The 20,618-nt window shown below is 43.2% G+C and overlaps 1 protein-coding gene and 1 long non-coding RNA gene across 6 annotated transcripts; one reads left to right on the top strand and one right to left on the bottom strand.

The window, feature by feature from the left end:
* Positions 1-442: 442 nt before the first annotated feature.
* LOC123156749 (putative xyloglucan endotransglucosylase/hydrolase protein 1) lies at positions 443-1,643 on the bottom strand. The gene is made up of 3 exons (XM_044574927.1): positions 1,333-1,643; positions 1,044-1,249; positions 443-951 (listed from the first exon to the last, which is right to left on the bottom strand). The coding sequence occupies exons 1-3, from the start codon at positions 1,600-1,602 to the stop codon at positions 555-557; spliced, it is 873 nt and encodes a 290-aa protein (XP_044430862.1). The 5' UTR covers positions 1,603-1,643; the 3' UTR covers positions 443-554.
* Positions 1,644-16,641: 14,998 nt separating this feature from the next.
* LOC123161753 (uncharacterized) lies at positions 16,642-19,462 on the top strand. 5 transcript variants are annotated; one of them, XR_006480862.1, is made up of 6 exons: positions 16,642-17,233; positions 17,528-17,620; positions 17,845-18,718; positions 18,797-18,865; positions 19,175-19,287; positions 19,373-19,432. It is a non-coding gene; the product is annotated as an uncharacterized lncRNA (long non-coding RNA). The 5 variants fall into 5 exon arrangements; XR_006480860.1 differs by having other exon boundaries at positions 17,845-18,865; positions 19,373-19,462; XR_006480861.1 differs by having other exon boundaries at positions 17,845-17,916; positions 18,132-19,287.
* Positions 19,463-20,618: the final 1,156 nt, after the last annotated feature.

Below are 20,618 nucleotides of genomic sequence, written 5' to 3'. Positions count from 1 at the left end.
TGAAACGAAATGTTGGACAATGGTAGACTTTTTTTTTGGGGTGAGAGATGGGCACTGATAGATGCATCCAACATTTTTGTCAAACGTACTCAGATTTTTCTTGTAACTTTACTGGTTGTAGTTTTACATGTAAGTGGATGGAAGCATCGTCGGAAGAGGAGTGATCACTGCGAGCAAGATGAACTCTGACGACTTCTATGGATACCATCCAGAGTGGATCGTGCGTTTTCTTTTTAAGTTTTGGGAAGTGCGTTTTTTTCCAGAAGAGAGTGAGCCGTACGTATAGAAGTGTTGAAATTAATTGGGCTAGGCCCATTAACAACTCGAATGGGGACTAGCCCACCACCCATGGGTTTTCTCAGAGTAAATCATTGTTTTTTTGCAAAGGAAAAGTAAATCATAAATAAGTTGGATAAAAAGAATTAGAAGAGACGATCCCACATGTTATGATGCAAATATTATTCGAGACTGCATATTGGCTGAGGACCTCCCTTTAATCATGCATAGCCATCTTAACTAGAAATCGATCTGATCCAATCCAAGCTAGCAGTAGGCTAAGTAGTGTAGCTGCACTCAACCGGCACCTTGCCGTTCTGGAACCCATCCTTGTCGGCGCAGTAGTCGTAGTTCATGTACGTCCTCCGGACGTGCTCGTAGGCCGCCTGCTCCCGGACGGACAGCCGCCTGTGCCTGCGGGCGTTCCACCAGAGGTCCGTCGAGTCGCACGGCGTGGAGCTGGTGTTGGCGCAGGCGTCCACGTCGAAGCCCTGGAACCCCGCGGCGAAGGGCGCGCGGCCCCAGTCGATCTTGATCCTGCCGCCGTCCGTCGCCCAGTCGGAGCCGTCCCACAGGCTCGCCCGCACGCCCATCTGCTTCGCCGGGAACTCGTACTCCGGCACCTGCCCCGTCAGGTTCCTCAGCACCCGTATCGGCACATCGTCCACCAATATCCTGCGAATATATTGCACGTGACCTCTTCAGATTTCAATGCAAGTTTGAGAAAACGCATGTGCTTATTTTCTTGGAAATGGAGGCACACGTACACGAGCTGGTACGGGTTCCAGAGTATCTTGTACTCGTGGAAGTCGGCTGCCGGGTCGAACCACAGGTTGAGCCTCTGCTCCCTGTCGCCGTCGCCGTTGACGAAGACGTTGGTCTGCAGGGTGATGTTCTCGCCGTCCACGTTGCCCAGGAACTCGAAGTCCACCTCGTCGCGGTCACTGCCATCATAAGGTGCTTCCGACGCCAGCTGCATATGCATCCATGCAACATAAAATCATAGCTATAGCTCTGCCGCCATGAGCAGCAAGCACGGATGTATCAGCGACTCACATAGAAGGCTGTGATGACTCCGGCCGTGTACCCCCCGGGCACCTTGATCCTCATGTGGAAGAACCCCGACCCGTACGTCGACCTGGAGCGGAACCCTGCGCCGGAGGTTCTGTCCATGGTGAGACGGGTCTCCGTGCCCTGGTCGACGAGGTGGTAGCCGTCTGCGCCCCACGAGGGCACGTAGTTGTCGTCGAACACCGTCGCCGTGGCCAAGGACGGGAGGAGGACGATCAGGAGGAGGGGCCATGGCTGCCGCACGCTGGAAGCCATTGCTACCTAGCTTAGCCACGAGATGTGTGTGCGCTTGCTCTTGGTTTATACTTGGCCATGTAATGTGGAGGTGTGTACTGCGTGTCTAGTGTGCACGTTAGATCGATTCGGCAGGTCCGTCGGCGGGCCTTCTCGACCACGCAAAACCGATCAGTCCGGCCACGCAATTCTGCATCCATGCACGCGCTGGCCGTTGCCGTATATGTATGGTGTCGTCGTCATCGTGGTGATGTCTTGTTTCCAGTTTGGGTCTTTGCTTGATGATCACAATTCACAAACACTAGCCAGCCTCATGGTTCTTAGTAGCACTGGTGCACGCGTGTGTTGGTTTGCTGATTCAGACGTGTACATCCTCGGTCTTTGATTAGGGCATTTTCATAGCCATGTGGCTTAGGGCTTAGACGCTTAGTTGTCTTGTAAATGTTGTTAACATCGTGTAGGGACAACATAAAAACACTCTCAATGATCCAAAGTCATGAGCAGTAGTACATAGTACTACTCCCTCTGTCCCAAAATAAGTTGAGTCACTTATTTTGAGACGGAGGAAGTATATTCGTTACTAATTTGCTTATAATTTTTTCCATTTTGCCCCTTATTATTACTTTAGGTGATCGAGCGATTCTGCGCTAGTTTCGGTTTATGCCGTTTTTTGAACTGATCTGGTTCACTGTACGTCATTTGTGTCATATCTTTCCATACATAAATCATCAATGTTTGTAGGTAAGACAACCAAGAGTATGTGTAGTGTCGTCACCTGCTATTTTAGCTGTGCGCTGCATGAAAGACATCTCATTGTTCTCTGCCTCTTTTTGTCACTCATAATCGTGAACATTGGTCTTGTCCTGCAAGGTTCGGTGCTCAATTGGCTTGTGTCTTTCATTACTGGAAACAATGGACAAATAATTGTAGCCAATTCAGAGACGTGACAACAGCACAGACCGGCCTTAGAATTGCCTGGTCACCAGATTCGCTTCCCACTTATGTAGGCACAGTCAAGGCCACGCCAAGTTTATGATGTCACCAACCAAACATGAGCAGCGGGTTGCTGGACGGTGCCTGGCTGTTTTGCTCTCAAGAGTTGTGCTTGTTGAAGAATTTGTTACCGTCAGCACTCGATATATGTATGTGGGACTGCATTGTAATGACAAATGTGTGCACAGAGATAAACTAACAAGCATAATTGTCATGTGTGATGCAAGGAAAGCAAAATTTCAAACAATATCATTTTTTTTGCAGGTAACACACACAATATCTTCTTGTTCTGGCAAAGTTGTAACTGAACTACCAACATATCTTATATTGCGAACCAACCTGTGGTTGGATTGTTAGAAGGACAGTGGTATCCCCATCTTACTAGGGTTCAAGTCCCGGTGCACGCATTTATTCTGAATTTATTTTAGGATTTCCGGCGATGCGCCTTCAGTAGAAGAAGACGTTCCCGTAAACTACGAGGCGTCTACGGCGATTTCGTAAAATCTCAAGATGATATACTAGCTCAGTCTTTCGTAAGTGCTCATAGGGGTATCACTACTAGGGAAAAGTCCAGCAGTAACGCTGGTTTTTGGCCTAGCAGTAACGCGGGGTACCGCGCTACTGCTACGTCGCTACAACTAAAGGTTAGCAGTAGCGTTGGTTTACACGCGCTACTGCTGTACCTACTTAGTAGAAGCGCCTCTTGCAGAGAGCGCTACTGGTAATTACTAGTAGCGCGTCTCTGCCCGTGCTACTACTATTATTATGTATTCTATTTCTTTTTTATTTTATGTCGTATTCATACACCATTATATAAGTTTTCATACAGTAGCAATGTAGAGATTGTTTTTACATCATAATGAGTTATTACATCACTGGGTGAAAGAACCGTGGATTAGTTTCAAAGTGGATGGATCCTAAGTGACCAAGTCATGGATTATAATTTGCGGTTCTTTCATCCAATGATATAATAACTCATCATCATCATCATCATCATCATCATCATCATCATCATAATATCATTAACAACTTATCATCATAGTACATCATTTTCATATAACAACTCCTCATGATCATCATTTTCGTCCATGAGACATCATATAAAAACTTGGTCACTAGTCATAATCACAACTCCTCCTCCTCATCATCATCAATTCTAACACATTGTAGCACATGATAACACATTGTACCTATGACCTACTCCTCTCTCATAGGACCTACTACCCTCTCTAAGGTAAAATAGTATAAAACAAGATAGGCCTTGACTCTCCATTATGGAGAATGGAGACTATCGTGTCTCCAATTCATGCGCTTCGTACAATGTTGCTTCCAAGTAGCTCCCTATGATTGGTCATACATTTTCCATTCTGTGATTGTCATGTCTTGATCGGTTTTAGAAATTCGGTATGAACAGTTGTGACGCCTAGGCAGATATGGCCGTAAGCTAATAACACCAAGCCGACACTTCGGAAACATCAGATCAAGCACACAATCCTTCAGGATTTTTTGATTAAAAACATAATAATAATATCGTAGTTAGCAATGTAGTTTAGCTTTAAAAGAATATATGCAAAAGATGCACAGATGTCGTAATAGTAAAAAATCTTACCATGCCATCTCCATGGATGTTACCGTAGTTCAACACGTGCACCAGTGGCACGTATTGACCATAATGTGTAGGAGTTTGATAATTATATTGTAATTCTCAACATCAATAATAAATGAGATAAGATGATCTTTCTCTTGATAAGTTAATTCTGCACCATCAGTGTAGTAGGTTCTGTCTACCATCTTTCGTATATTTTTTTAAAGAATGAAAATATGCTGTAAATGGAAATAAGCTGTCAACTATTTTAAAATAAACAATATAAATTACTTAAATAATATGTTTGAGAAACTCACATAGCGGTAGAATTGGAAGCATATCAACAAGGACCCAAATGTCCATATTCTCTTCGTCGATGTCAGGATCGCCAAGATCCAATGTGACAAGCATACCCCCATGAAAATCTTACGTCTTGCAAAGTGCTTCCCAATTCGGCCAACCAAAACGGGATACGCTCTCAGAATTGTATAGATTTACAGCAAATCATAACCATGATGCGTCCTTAGGTGAGCTATCTTGGCCTCCATATTTTCATGATCTTCATAATCCAGCTTCTCCAAGACATAACTTCTTGCATGGCATGGGATAAGCTAGTCAAATTGTAAAAGACGGAAATTACACATTGAAGAAGCAAAAGTCGTGCTTAATTACAAAAAAAACACTTGTCATCGTTGCGTACCGTTTCAACATCGAAGGTCTCTTGGAGCTTAATACTGAAGCACTGACCTTCTACCAGGTGAGGTCTGTCGCACAGACCCTGCTCGTCGCCACACCAGTCGCACTCAGGGAGCCTGTCGTCATCGTACGACATTTCCTATGATCACAATTCAAAGATTAAACTTGTACAATTCAATATATGTACTACAAAAACTAAATTAGATCATTATTGTTCATCACGGGTTGACTATCAGTCTGCTGAGTATTTTCTTGAAAATTCTCAGCTCACGTGGTGTATATGTTCGACCGTCGGTGATGGTAGTTCCTCCCTTCATTCTCGAGTGCATTACACCAAATTGTCTAGCACACGGGAACGAAAGGAGAAGCTACCCCCATCACAATAGTCGGGATTCTTCTTCTCTCATATATGGTGGAGTCCCGACAGACTTAAAGTCAACCCAAAATGTAATTTAATTATCTTTCTAGAAAATCCGGGCCACTCAATATTTTCTACATATTCTAGCACAAGTCATACCAAAATTCACGAAAAAATCCGGCATGACCTTTGCTAAAAAACACATATCGAGCACATGAAATTTGACGGAGAGGAAATTAATCAACACTCCGGCAAAACATAGGCCACTCGGAGGTGTTCCCTACAAACATGGCCACTTGGGCAAGCACATATCCTATTTGAGCAACACTAGATATACATGTTTATATCTACATCATATGAGCATTCAAACTTGATGGTCATTGCATTTCAATGGTTGAAAATATGAACAAAAACATTTCAAAATATCTTATATATAATCATAACATAACTAAATTTGCCAATATAGGTCTCTCTCTATACATGTTTATATATACATCATATGAGCATTTAAACTTGATGGTCATTGCATTTCAATGGTTGAAAATATGAACAAAAAATTTCAAAATATCTTATATATATATATAATCCTAACATAACTAAATTTGCCAATATAGGTCTCTCTCTCTAAACTAGTTTTATTAAACACTTACTAAATAAACTAGTTCTATTAACTACTTACTAAATAAACTAGTTCTATTAACCACTTACTAAATAAACTAGTTCTATTAAGCACTTACTATAGATAAACTAGTTCTATTAACCACTTACTAAATAAATCATTTCTATTAAACACTTACTAAAAAACAGTAAAAAAACTACATTATACAAGAACAGATTAGTGAGGAGAGGTGGAGGGAGGGGGGTGGGAGGAGGGAGGAGGAGGAGGGAGGAGAGAGGAGGAGGGGGAGGAGGGCGGTGGGAGGAGGGCTTGGCCGGAGGAGGATGGAGGAGGGCGCGGTGGGAGGAGAAGGGCGGTGGGAGGAGGGCGCATACCGAGGAAGGAGAAGCGAGGACGGCGGCGACAATGCGGCGGCCGAGGAGGGCCGAACGTCGGCGGTGGCGGACGACGGGGTGCATGGGAGAGTGAGAGTGGGAGCGGGGGAGAGTGAGAGGCGGACAATGTGGAGAAGATAAACTACTTAGCAGTAGCGCGTCTTAGGGGAAAGCGCTACTGTTAAACTACCTAGCAGTAGCGCGTTTCAAGGGATGGCGCTACTACTATACTTAGCCTAGCGGCAACGGTGGGGCAATTTTAGTAGTAACGCCTTTTGCCCTAGCCGCGCTAGTAGTAGCACCCATTTTATCCGGCGCTACTGCTAAAGTTCTGTGTATAAAGTTTTTTCTAATAGTGTATGGTGTGTGTATGTGCATATATATGAGCTCTTGTGTCTGGACTGTATTAAAAAGAACATATCTTATATTTAGAAATAGAGGGAGTAATATTGGTGCTTAGAGTACAGTGTACAAGTAGCATGCAAAAATAATACTAGTGTTGAAGTATCCAAAGATAATGTTCTCTACACAAGATGCACGGTAAAAAAGCCCCTCAATTCGAAAAAAAGACCCCATAAGATGACAACAATGCATGCAGTGTGTTTGGATTATCGTTGAACAGAAAATATGTTGTCCCTTCTGCCCTTGAAATCAGGGTGATCCCAACTATGCCTTTTTAAGATCAATTGTCAATACGCTAATTGTCTCAAAAAATCTGTCAATACCCTGCGACTAGATCTGAGCAAGGACAACATGGATCACCCTAAAGTCAGTGTTTCCTATTTGACGCTCTCTCCAAATCCCATTCAGCGCCTTCAGTGTCATTTATAGCTCTTTTCACAACCCCCCCCCCCCCCCTCCCCGCCCCCCTCCCCTCCACCTTGGGCTGTACTCATTTTTTTTTCCTCGTCCGCTACATAGCGCGCACTTTCTGGTCGACCGGTCCACTTTTTTCACCGGTTCTAGGAACTTTCTAGAATCTTCCACTGTCTTTTTGGAGCGGTTTTCCCACGGGGTTTTTTCCAGGACGATTTTTTGTATGGTTTTTATTTTTATCAATTCGTGTTCCAAAATTTGGAAACTTCTTTTATAAATCTGTGATTTCTTGCAAATCCCCTAATATTTTTTCCAAATTTCGTGAATTTTATTCAAATATTTGCGAATATTATTTAAAATTCGTGATTTTTTTTCATCTTTGTGAACATTTCTAACTTCCTAATTTTTTTTCCCAAATTTCATGAACTCTTCCTGATTTCGTGAACTTTTTTTTTGAAAAATGCCGATTTTGTTTTCAGTTTTGTGAACCTTTTTCTTTTCCTGAAAAGTAGATGACCAACTCTTCGCGGTCAAAAATCAATGATTTACCGGTCAACTGGTCAATGATTGCTGGCCCAGTAGTCACGGTTTTAATCAAAACACAGCTGGCCGGCCCTTAAGTTTCCGCGCCGTATAAGAGGTCTCACGCTCTCTGCTTCAAATAGTCGACCGAACTCATAGGCGACCGAACCGAGCGAGATGGGCCGCCCATTTAGATACTGTAGATGTTAGATGTCTCCAGTTTTCTTTTACGTTTCTTCTAGCCTCTCATTTTTTAAATGTTTGGAAATTTCAAAATTCATTCGGATTTTAAGAAAATGTTGACGTTTTCAAGAAATATTTTTATACTAAAAAAATGTCCATGATTTTAAATAATACTTGGTTTACAAGACATGTTTGAAAAGTTGATTTTTTTTCGTGTTCTCAAAAATTATTCACAAACTTTTTGATGAATCACTATAGAACCGGTCGAGTTGGTAATGGGCTGGCCCAGTCAGGATGCTGTGTGCGATACATTTACTATTTGACGCTGAGTTCGTTTAATAGGAGCTCCCCCAAAAACCTGACATCCAGACCTGACTCAGGCTCAACTTTTCCACCCAAAGCGTAGCCCAACTAAAAATTTGTATTTATTTGAAAAGTAGGTATATGGCAGTTTCTAGTCAGCCGCAAAGATGTCATGTAGAAATTATGGTGATGTAGAGGAAAGAAATAGAAAGTAGGAAGAGAAATTGGTTGGCTATAAATCTATATACAATCAGTAAGATCTTTACAAAAAATTTACAAATGATGATTCTAGCATTGTATGGATGTCATCTCTAATTCATACTCAAAAGTAGTTATATCTAAAAATAGACGAATTATAAGCAAACCGTTGTATGCGTTAATTGTCTGTTGTGGTGTATCACTACTGCAGGATGCTGCTAACGCGACACTACGATCAAAGACCCTTTGACGAAACTGTGTGCGATGCAATAATCACAAACGGTGGTTGAAAAAATCATCAAAAAAGGGGCAAAACATTTGCGATAGCAGAGACATCAAACACGGTTCAGATTTTAGTTACATGTGCGATGTTGGGCATAAGGTTGATCCAGTAGAACTGTTTGCGATGAGGAAGAACAACAGAAATGGACATCCATATCAATGTGTGTGCGATATACTGCATACAGTTCCATCCGTGAACTATGTGCTATTAGGGAATGCAACAGAAACGGTCAGACATATCAAAGTGTGTGTGATTTACGTCATATGGTTCACTCGGACAAACTGTTTTCAATTAGGCAAGAGAACGGAAATGGTTCATCTTAACAAGATGTGTGTGATATGCACATTTGCGATCAGCCAAAAGAACACAAATGATTCGTGTAAACCAGATGTGTGGGATGCGCAGCAAACAGCCCACTCGGATGAACTGTTTGCGATGAGAAATTATAACACATACGGTTATTATAATAAGTTCGTGTGCGATTCTGTTCGTACAAAAAACTTTGAAAAATGCAAACTAGTTACTTGTGGCTAGGAGTATCACATACAATGCGTCTGCGAGTACTCGTGTACGATGATTAGTAAGTTACACGTAATGAACGGCCGCAACGGCAATATGCTGATCATGGAGTCCGAGAAGACCGTCGTCGGAAGGTTGCCGGCTCAGCTTTTTAGCCTATATTTTATTATAATTATATGCATAAGTAGGTCGTGAGTGTTTTGTGCCTTACCGCATGTGGCATTTTAAATCATCCTTAATATGTAAAACAATTATTAACCATTGCCATTGTAAATTTGCCTTAACGGCGAGCAGAGCACGCGTAGGGACGCCACAGCGAGCAACCACGTGGTCAACCTTCTGGCGCCCCATGGGAGATGCGATGACGCATCCATAAGACTCGATGGTGATATCATGACCGTGTGTGATAGTGGGCAGACATGTACACGTACATCCGAAAACAAGGGCCCACATTTCAGGATTCCGATGCGTGACATATGCTTGATCCAAAAGAACTGTTTGCGATGAGGCAGAACAACGTAAACGGGGCTTTGTAGGCCCAGAACCATCAATAAGTTTTGACTTTGTTTCTCGTCACATTGCAGATTACAACGCAATAAGTAATTGCAAATCTGTTCACACCGATCAAGCTAATATGCGTTCACACTTAGCACCAGGCTATAAAAACTACCCACTCGAAAATTACTTCACAGTTCCTCTCCTCATCATCCACAAAACTGGTCTTTCCTATCAAGTCGTTCCACCATGACCGGTAGGAGGAGTTTCGGGTGGGCATATAACCAGGCAGCAAAGACCAAGGCCGCGAAAGCACTAGAGAGGTCCCGCCGCGAAGCGGCAGCCGCAACAGAGATGTCCCGCGCGCCACGGAGCCCTCGAACGAGCTCTCATGGGCACACGAGGGCTCTCACAAGCGCACTCGTCGCATCGGCGATCGCGACGAGCTGGCGTTGCTGAAGTCCTTGGGCGACGACGACGACATTCTCGTTGGCCTCATTAAGCAGCAGGAGCTGGTTGACGGCTTGATGAAGGTGCTTGAGATCAGCGATGCCTCGGTTGACAAGGCAACCAGCCTCGTCGAGCAACTCATGGGTTAAAATGCGAAGCTCCTCAAGGCGCTTGCCGAGAAGGAGGAGGAGGCTACCGGCTGGAAGATATTGCATGAGCAGATGCCTCGGGGATGACGCTGACAGCGGTCGTCAAGGAATTGATGGGTGACTTGAGGAAGGTCCGAATCAAGCTCGAGTAGGAGGTGGAGGAATCCGTGGCTTCTTTCAAGCAAACTCATGAGGAATTGAAGAAGGAGCTGGAGGATGTCATTGCCCGATGATCCATCGAAGAGTAGATACAGTAGTGATCCAGATCATTGTCTGCGGTTTCCTTCTTCTCTTGCCCCCGTGTCTTCCGGGCTTTGCCGCATGTGACATTTAAAATTATCCGGAATATGTAGGACAATTATTATCTGCGCCATTGTAAATTTCTTGTCGTACTATTCGTTGCCATTTTATTTGTCGCCATATTATCCGTTACCCTATGTGGTAATTTAAATTAGGCCGAAATACGAGTTGAAAATACAAACAAAGCAAATGCTGCCATGGGATCACAAGCAAACACCCTCCGTCCACCCCTAAAAAAATCCTCCGTCCAGGCACTTTAATTAACCCATTAATGGAGAAGTTGTGAGCGAGGCGAGCGACGACTGGTGCATGGAGGCCAAAGAGCTCGCTTCCTAGTGAGCATGAGCGGCCTTGCTGCTCGCACGTGTCCCGTTGAGACTGCGAGTGGACAGGATGCACCCGTCCCGTTGAGCCTGCGCAATGGACTGCTCGCACGCGTCCCGTCGAGCCTGCACGGTGGACTTCTCGCGCTTTTCCCATCTAATCAAACAGCTAAACGCACGACACTGAGTATGGTTAAATTTTGACACGGTAAATATAATACAACCGTTTTGCGATATTAACGTGTCAGCTTTTTGTTTCAAAAAGGACTTCGTTGGCTACTAATGTGTGCGCCTCCTCTCAAACTGGACGATTTTTTTACCACGACATATATGTGCCATGTCATGAAACCATGCCAAGTTTCATATTTTTTGGGTGAGTTTTTGATTTACTAGGATTTAAAAACCGACATTCTCAATGTTTCAGGACGACGACAAGTTTGTAATTCATTCTCATTCCTTAAATGAGACTTAAACATGCACCCAATGACACATGTATGATTTCCCACCCATTTTGCTTCACTGTAGCATGTGCTTGTAGTTCAAATTTGAATATGGACTACATTAAATACGTAGAAAACTTAATTAGTAATATATACAATGGCCAAACGAACCCTAAATAGTTTCAAATTTCGGCACGACACCCCTGTTATTCTATGTTGCCTATAGAAAACAAAGTTCAAGGCTTGAAGAGGCAACGATTATCGTTGCCCACCGAAATCACGAGGGTTGCGAGAATCTTCGGTTTGTAAGAGGCTTGTAATATAGCTTCGCCCAAATTGGACAATTATATGTACCCTATAGTGACACCCTGCCAAGTTTCATGATTTCCTGGTGAGTTTTGGATTTACAAAGATTTATAAACCAAGATTCGCAATGTTTGTGGCCGAGGCATGACGGCGAGATAGTTGAAATCATTCCCATTCGTTCCATGGGACCTAAACATGCACCCCAAGGACACATGTATGTTTTTTCTAGCCATTTTGGTGCACTGGAGCATGTATTTGTAGTTCGGATTTGAATTATGGACATTAAATGCCTAGAAAACTCAATTAATGAATAAAAAGGGTCAAACGAACCCTGGATAATTTCAAAGTTCAACGAGAATGTCTCGTTGTTCCGTGTTGCATGTAGAAGTAAATACGAGGCTAGAAGAGGGAGCGATTATCTTTTGGCCCACAAGGGGACACTTTTCCCTATCGAAACCATGAGGGTTCTTGCGACAGGCTTCGGTATGACAGAGGTTTGTAATAAAGCTTGACCCAAATTGACAATGTTTTTACCACGACATATATGTGCCGTGACGTGACACCATGCCACCTTTGATGACTTTCTGGTGAGTTTTGGATTTATGAGGATTTAAAAATCGAGATTCCAAATATTTGAGGACGAGCCATGACGCTGGTAAGGTTGTAATTCGTTCCCATTTCTGGCATGGAACCTAAACATGCACCCAAGGACGCATGTATAATTTTTCTAGCCATTTTGGTGAACTGGAGCATGTATTTTGTAGTTCAGATTTAAATTATTGAAATTAAATGCCTAGGAAACTCAATTAGTGTATAAAAAGGCCAAACGAACCCTGAATAAGTTTAAATTTCGGCATGGATATCATGTCGTTCCATGTTGCCTGTAGAAGAAAATACAAGGCGAAAAGAGGCAATGATTACGTTTCGACAACAAGGGGAACATGTTTCCCTGTCGGAACCACGAGGCTTCTTTGAGAGAAGCTCTGGTTTTGTAAGATATTTGTAATAAAGCTTGGCCCAAATTGGACAATATTTTTACCACGACATATATGTGCCATGATGTGACACCATGCCTACTTTCATGACTTTCTGGTGAGTTTATGATTTACGGGGATTTAAAAAACCAAGATTCCAAATGTTTGAGGATGAGCCAGGATGTCGGTACGGTTGTAATTCGTTCCCATTCCTAGCATGGGACCTAAACATGCACCTAAGGACACATGCATGTATAATTTTTCTAGCCATTTGGTGAACTAGAGCATGTATTTGAGGTTCAGATTTGAATTATGGACATTAAATGCCTATGAAACTTAATTAGTGTATAAAAAGGCCAAACGAACCCTGAATAACTTAAATTTCAGCATGAATATCCTGTCGTTCCATGTTGCCCGTAGAAGAAAATACAAGGCGAAAAGAGGCAGTGGTTACGTTTCACCACAAGGGGAACACGTTTCCCTATCGGAACCACGAGGCTTCTTTGAGAGAAGCTCTGGTTTGTAAGGGGTTTGTAATAAAGCTTGGCCCAAATTGTACAATGTTTTTACCACGACATATATACGCCATGACATGACACCATGCCAACTTTCATGACTTTCTAGTGAATTTAGGATTTACGGGGATTTAAAAATTGAGATTCTCAATGTTTGGGGACGAGCCAGGACGCCGGTATAGTTGTAATTCGTTCCCATTCCTGGCATGGGACCTAAACATGCACCCATGGACACATGTTTAATTTTTCTAGCCATTTTGGTGAACTGGAGCATGTATTTGAAGTTCAGATTTGAATTATGGACATTAAATGCCTAGGAAACTAAATCAGTGTATAAAAAGGCCAAACGAACCCTGAATAAGTTTAAATTTTAGCATGGATATACTGTCGCTGAATGTTGCCCATAGAAGAAAATACAAGGTGAAAAGAGGCAGTGATTATGTTTAGACAACAAGGGGAACATGTTTCCCTATCGGAACCACGAGGCTTCTTTGAGAGAAGCTCCGGTTTGTAAGAGGTTTGTAATAAAGCTTGGCCCAAATTGGAAAATGTTTTTACCACGACATATATGTGCCATGACGTGACACCATGCCTACTTTCATGACTTTCTGGTGAGTTTAGGATTTACGGGGATTTAAAAACCGAGATTCCAAATGTTTGAGGACGAGCTAGGACGCCGGTATGGTTGTAGTTCATTCCCATTCCTGACATGAGACCTAAACATGCACCCAAGGACACATGCATGTATAATTGTTTTAGCCATTTTGGTGAACTGGAGCATGTATTTGAGATCAGATTTGAATTATGGACATTAAATGCCTAGGAAACTCAATTAGTGCATAGAAAGGCCAAACAAACCCTGAAGAAGTTTAAATTTTAGCACGGATATCTTGTCGTTCCATGTTGTCGGTAGAAGAAAATACAAGGCAAAAAGAGGCAGTGATTATCGTTTCCCCCACAAGGGGGACACGTTTCCCTATCGGAACCACAAGGCTTTCTTTGAGAGAAGCTCCGGTTTGTAAGAGGCTTGTAATAAAACTTGCGCCAAAATGGACGAAAAAATCCCTCGACATATATGTGCCATGTCGTGACACCATGCCAAGTTTCACGATTTTCCGGTGAGTTTTGGATTTACTTGGATTTAAAAACCGAGATTCTTCTCACGAGATATTTTCAAATAGCAGACGATTCACTCACGAAAGCCGTGTGCCTACCAAACCGTGGTCGATGCCCCCCCCTGCTGCGCGCGCGATCTGAGTCGTGCGTTCTGATTAGCCAGAACCCAAACCCAACGGATCGTATGTTTGCACCGTTGGATGCTCCTAGATTGAACGGCAACCCTCAGCCCTTTCGACAGCACATGTAGTACATGGGTAGGCATTGTGCGCACGCGTCATGCTAGCTCACGCTTCCTTCTCTTCTACGTTTTCTAAACAAGCTACCGTTTCCCGCCACTCCTCTCATCGGTTTCCCGCCACTTCTCCCATCGGTTTCCCGCTACTAGTGTCAGTGCTCATTGAAGGCTAGGCGGCGACACACCAGCCATGTAAATATCACACACAGTTTCTAAAAGAACAAATGTGCGTGATAGGAGGGAGTAGGTCCCATAGGGTGACCAGCGTGAAACGCCTTAAAGGCAAGGAGGCAATTCCTATCAGCAAGGTGCCGCTTCCCATCCGCTAGCCTAGAATAGAACGCAGAAGTTAAGCGTGCTCGGGCTGGAGTAGTCCAAGGATGGGTGACCCGGTGGGAAGTTTCATATCTCAAGATTCATTTAATTGATAGGTTATTTTTTTCCTGTAAAATCACCACGACTGCGCAAGCGCGAGCAAATGGTGATGGTACTGGCTTAACCGTGTGCGATGTGATACGTCTCCAACGTATCTATAATTTATGAAGTATTCATGCCATGTTTACAATTGTTTTATATGTTTTTTGTATGATTTGCATGAAACTAACCCGAACCGACGCTGTTTTCAGCAGAACTACCGTGGTGTTGTTTTTTATGCAGAGATGAAAGTTCTCCAAATGAGTTGAAACTTTTTGACGATTTTTTTGGAACAAAAGAGACCCCCGAAGCTTCGTGGAAGGACCAGAAGATGAAGGAGTAGGGCACAAGACACTCGGGCGCGCCTGGGCCCTTGTCCATGCCCCGGTGGGTTATGCTCACCTCAAGGCCCATCTTCGCGTGAAACAAACGCCAAAAATCCTATAAATAGAGAAACCATCAGAAGTAACCCTAGATCAGAAGTTTCGCCACTGCAAGCCTTTGTAGCCACCGAATACAAATCGGGAGCCCGTTCTCGCACCCTGCCGGAGGGGGAGATCATCACCGGTGGCCATCTTCATCATCCCGGCGGCCACCGCGATGAGGAGGGAGTAGTCCACCGTCGGGGCTGAGGGTTTTGTATCAGTAGCTATGTGTTTAATATCTCTCTTGTGTCCTTGAGATGTCACGATCTTGATGTATCGCGGGCTTTGTTAATATAGTCGGATCATATGGTGTTTCTCCCTCTATCTTGTTGTGAATTGAGTTTTCCCTTTGAGATTTCATTTTATCGGATTGAATACTTTTTTGGATTTGAGAACACTTGATGTATGTCTTGCTATGAATACCCATGGTGACAATGGGGTATCCTATTGATTCACTCTATATGTGTTTTGGCACTCAACTTGCAGATTCCCGAGGTGACATTCAGGTAATCTATGCATAGGGGTTGATGCACATTCTCGTCTTTGTTTCTCCGGTAGAAATCTTGGGGCACTCTTTGAGGTTCTTTGTGTTGGATTGGGTATTATGAATCTGAAATTGTTTGATGCATATCGTATAATCAACTCACGGATACTCGCGACGACATTGGAGTATCCAGGTGACATTAGAGTTGGTTGATGTGTATCACATGGTGTTATTTTAGTACGAACTCTTGGATAGATCAAACGGAAGGAATAGCTTTGTGTTATTTTAGTAGAACTCTTGTCCCCTTCTTGAAGTTTTGCTTGTTTTCCCTTCCTATGCTAGTTGATTCTTGTCCCCTTGAATTATTTGCTCACAAACTCCCTATGCATAGGAAGTGGCTTAGACTTAAATGTGCTAGTCATATGCTTCATGATGCTCTTGTTTATGTTTCAATCATTATCTTTTATGCGAGCATCATTGAACCCAGCATGCCTAGCTAAAATGCATTAAAGAAAAGCGCTTGTTGGGAGACAACCAAACACTTTTACCTACTGTTTTTGTTTATTCACAGGATTATGCTACTGTAGTAATCTAGTTTTATTGCGTTTGTTTCAATAAAGTGCCAAGTAAAGCCTTTGGGATAGTGTGGATGTTAGTTGACTTGAATCTGTGCAAAAACAGAAACTTTTGCGCTCAGTTCAGGAATTTTGAAAATTCACTGGAATGTTCTTTTGATCCGAATTATTTAAAGGTGATAGATATATAAATTATCTACGTTGTCCTAATTTTTTAGAATTTTTGGAGTTACAGAAGTATGGTTGGAGTCTCTACTCCTAATGGAGCAGTTGGTGAATAGTCTGCGCGATTTATTTTCGCTCGGTTTTTTTCGTCATTCTCCCACCTCCGTTTTATTTCTGTCATCCTCCCACCTCCATTAACTCGCAACTCTCCTGCGAAAAAAACCGTAAAAAAAACACTAGACCAGCGAGCTCCCTTTTCTCCCCTCGCACCAATCGCTCCTGTCCCCGAGCCCCTCGCACGCGCTAGGGTTCCCCCACCCCCATATTCTGCGACCACCACGCCGCCGCCACCCCCATCTTCTGTGACCACCACGCCGCCGCCGCCCCCATCTTCTGTGACCACCACGCCGTCGACGCCGTCCTGAAGCACGCTGCTCCTCTCCCTAGCCAAGCCGCCCTGAATCTCGCGATGGAGGTGGCCGCCTCGTGGCCATGGAGGGCTCGCCAGCCGCCTCCGGAGTCCCACATCCGCAAGATCAACTGGATTGCAGCCACCTGGCCTAGGTTGTCGGCCCTCGACGGGCTCCTCCATCACGTCTGGTTCCCCACAGTGGCCACGGGCCTCCTCTCTCTCTCCATCCTGCGCTCCTCCTTCTCCACTTTACGTTTCCGGCTGTGGCTGAAGGTCACCTCTCCCTATCCACCCTTCTAATCTGGAGCACATGTGGAGAGCCTGGTTGTGTCTGGCGGAGATGGCACCCCACGTCTGCACCCCATAAGGTTCAGAAGCTTGAGAAATTTTATGTGGACATGACCTTGCAAAGAGAACTGAAGGTGCGTTCTCTATGAGAAACTGAAAAAAAATCTGGATGAAGTCTGTATACTATCTTTGGTAACTGAACCGTGAATGTTATGTTTATTGCGAAAATAATTTGAAATTTACAAGGAGTGGAACTAGTTCATATTTTGTGAGCAACCAAAGTCTCAAGCAGCCTAAATTCGTAATCTTCGAATGAACTGGCTTATGAAAATTTGATGGTTTTGTCAATAGTACAGTAGTACTGGATATTCTGCTGTTTCTTATATTTAGGATTTGCCTTGACCCGATTTTACTACTACGACATGCAGAAACCTTGATGCAAAAGGAAACTTCCTCAAGAAGAGATTGAAAATCCAACATCACATCATATAGAAGACTGGTGAATTCAGAACTGCTGCTTGGTACGCACTATTAATTTTCATACTGATAGGCTTAACCAAATATCGGTTTAGTTGGGTAAAGTACTCCATTGCACTTCCAGGCAAACTTCAACAATTAGTCAGAATCCAGTGTCACCCATGATTTGTATTGTGGGTGTCCATTAGTACTACGAATGTACTGCAGCCAGGTACAATTAGTACGGACATGTACTAATCAGCGTCGCCTCTGCATCCTAATTATGCAGTGAACTTGCCGCTGGTCAATTACAGTTTTGAAACAAGACCCCCCGCCTCGCTGCCACCATCGTTGCCGCAAGGTACGTTCACCGGAATACTGGAGTGTTGATTTTTTGGTAAAATATGTGTGCGCTAATTTGACTTCCTTTACCCCAAAGATTGATACTCTAATTTAAGCCTGAATCTTGTTTTATATTTTGAGACAAGAAACCTGTTTCTGTTACTGCCTATTTTGTTCAGCCCTCAATTTTTTCTGAACTTACTTTCTCTACAACTGATGGCGTCGCTGCCTCAGCTGCTTGATGGTGTGCAGTGTTCATCTCGCACCTGGGACAACCATCTCGTGCCTAGACATCACTGGCGTTTCTCACGCCTTGTCTGCCTGCGGTGTGCACTACTAATTCTTATGAAATTCTTTTGAACCATCCAATGCTTCACTGTTGTTTAAGTTGAATTCTTGAGGAAGAACATGAGCAACATACCACATATTTGCAGATTGTAGAGATGTTTAGAGGATAACAATACATATGAGTTCTGTTCAATTTGTAGAGCTGTGCTAATGCTAATCAGATTGATCTCTAAATTAGTGCCAAGTAAAGATTTTGGCGTCAGCTCCAGTTGTGGTCAGCTATATGATTGTACTTGGCAAAAATTTCTTCAGGGTCATGTTTGTAGACAGCAGCTAGATCCTTTGAGCTTCAGTTTTCTTGTATTGGAGCTGCATCGCTTCATATATGTTCGTCAATAAAGGCGGGCGGCAACACAGATTGGAGAGAGGAGACGAAAAGGAAGGAGGCTGATCTGGGATAGACGAGATTGTATCAATCCCAGAAAGACGAGAACGATGGCTGGAAGGCAGGGCGTTGTTGGATGGATGGGAGAGTGAGAGAGACAATCATTAAACTATCACATGGTTGTGCATATGCACTATCTATTAAACTGACAATCGTTGTTTTTCAGGTTCATGTTCCATATGTCAGGGCTGAAGTACGCTCCTGAGTTAAAGAAAGACCTTGAGAGACTCTATAGGTACGATGCTATTGTTAGTGTGTTGTTGTCAGTACTTCTCCAATACTTTGGTGTGGGGTTGCATAGTACTCCAATACTTTAGTGCGGGGTAGTAAAAAATGTATTCTTGGTGGGAAAGCATCAGTCGTTCGTATTTGCAGAATAGGAAAATAAATAAGTATTACTATTAAGAAAGCATGCATGGTATAGTGAATACTTAGTATACCAGTCATATTTTCTTGTCAACATGCACCTATTTGGAGGCTTATCTGGTATTATTGCAATCTGGTAGAACTGTGTTACTACTAAGAATTGAATATTTTTTGTCAGAATACTATTTTAATGATCAATCACGATGTTGGACGCGACAACCTACTTATTCCCGAGACTTTAAGTCTTTGGTGGCTTAAGCACAATATGCTCGGCATATGTTCTACATCTGTGTAAGTGCATCTAGTGCCCCTTAGTGATTTTGGTGTATTGAAAACTTATAGGTTAAGGGACTAATGTGTTTATGAGTGTACACAGGTCTATAAGTCTATGAGGAGTTTGATATTTACAGAGAAAGTTGACCCCTAAAAATGAATATCTTCGACTGAAGATTTTGGTATTCCTGAAGACTTTCATGAAGACTTTGAAAGTGAAGAAATTGGTGTGTCCGTGAAGACTTAATATTCATGCAAGGAATATGAAGCTTGAAGACTTTCGTTTTCATAGTTTTATTTTTATCTTTCTTGAGTCATAGGAAACACCGTACTGTTAAAGGGGTCGAGGAAATACTAAGGAAAAATTTTCATGTGATGCTCAGCTCAAAATCCTACACCTACCAATCATTTCGAGTGAAGCCATTGGAAATCTCATACAGTTCAGTCAATTTCTTCAGTGACAGAGACGAAGTTCTTTTGGTCGCTGAGGAATTTGTTCTGACTGAGGAGTTAGGAATTCGTCAGTGCGGATTGTCTACACTGTGAGGAACATGATAGCCCTGAAGAATTTGAGAGTCAAATTTCCGACCGTTGCTATGCTGCGCGCCAGCTGTCCCAAAATATGTTATCCATCTAACGGTCATATCATTGAAGGGCATTTATGTCTTATCATGTCGGGCTGCTTCCTAGGCTATAAATAGCCGCCCCCTACAACCACTAGCTAGTTGGCTGCTCCGAGAAAAACTGACACTTGTCATTTGAGAGCAACCCATCCTCCGAGGACTTTGAGCGAAAATCATTGAGTGAGAAAAAAACCAAACCCAAACACCTACAAACCCAAAAGTGATTGAGCATCACTGAAGAGATTGATCCTGCGTGGATCCGACGCTTGTTATCTTTGAAGACTGTGCTTCTTCCAGACGGTTAGGCGTCATGGTCTAGAGCATTCAAGAGGAATTGTGCATCGCTGAGTGACCGAAGTCCGTGAAGGTTTGGAAGTCACCTGAAGACTTACCACGATTGATTGGACGAGGTCTGTGTGACCTTAGTTCAAGGAGAATACGGTGAGGACTTGATGTCCTGAGCTGCGTGCTCAGCGACTGGGTGTCCGGGACTGTGTGTCCTCGAGTTTAAATACTCAGCCGCTCCAACCAGACGTACAACTAAGATAGCAGTTGGAACTGGTCTACCAAATCATTGTCTACACCAACCCTACTGGGTCTATTTCCTCAACTCTTTCATTTCCTCATTACTGTGTTGAGTGACTGTTCATATCTGTGTTTGAAGACTTTGACTGGAGACTTTCTCAATTTCCTCAGTTCAATTTCTTCAGTCTGTTTGTCTTCATC

The sequence above is a fragment of the Triticum aestivum genome, chromosome 7B (genome assembly GCF_018294505.1).
Source record: "Triticum aestivum cultivar Chinese Spring chromosome 7B, IWGSC CS RefSeq v2.1, whole genome shotgun sequence".
Lineage (NCBI taxonomy): Eukaryota > Viridiplantae > Streptophyta > Magnoliopsida > Poales > Poaceae > Triticum > Triticum aestivum.
The sequence above is the reverse complement of the archived record's forward strand: the minus strand, read 5'-3'. Positions and strand labels throughout refer to the sequence as shown.

What these genes read in the sequence shown, in the direction of transcription:
- LOC123156749 (XM_044574927.1), bottom strand. Translation starts at nt 1,602, where the DNA reads ATGGCTTCCAGCGTGCGGCAGCCATGGCCCCTCCTCCTGATCGTCCTC. An exon ending in GAGTCATCACAGCCTTCTAT is followed by an intron (nt 1,250 to 1,332) that starts GTGAGTCGCTGA and finishes ATGCATATGCAG; the next exon opens with CTGGCGTCGGAAGCACCTTA. An exon ending in TGGAACCCGTACCAGCTCGT is followed by an intron (nt 952 to 1,043) that starts GTACGTGTGCCT and finishes ATATATTCGCAG; the next exon opens with GATATTGGTGGACGATGTGC.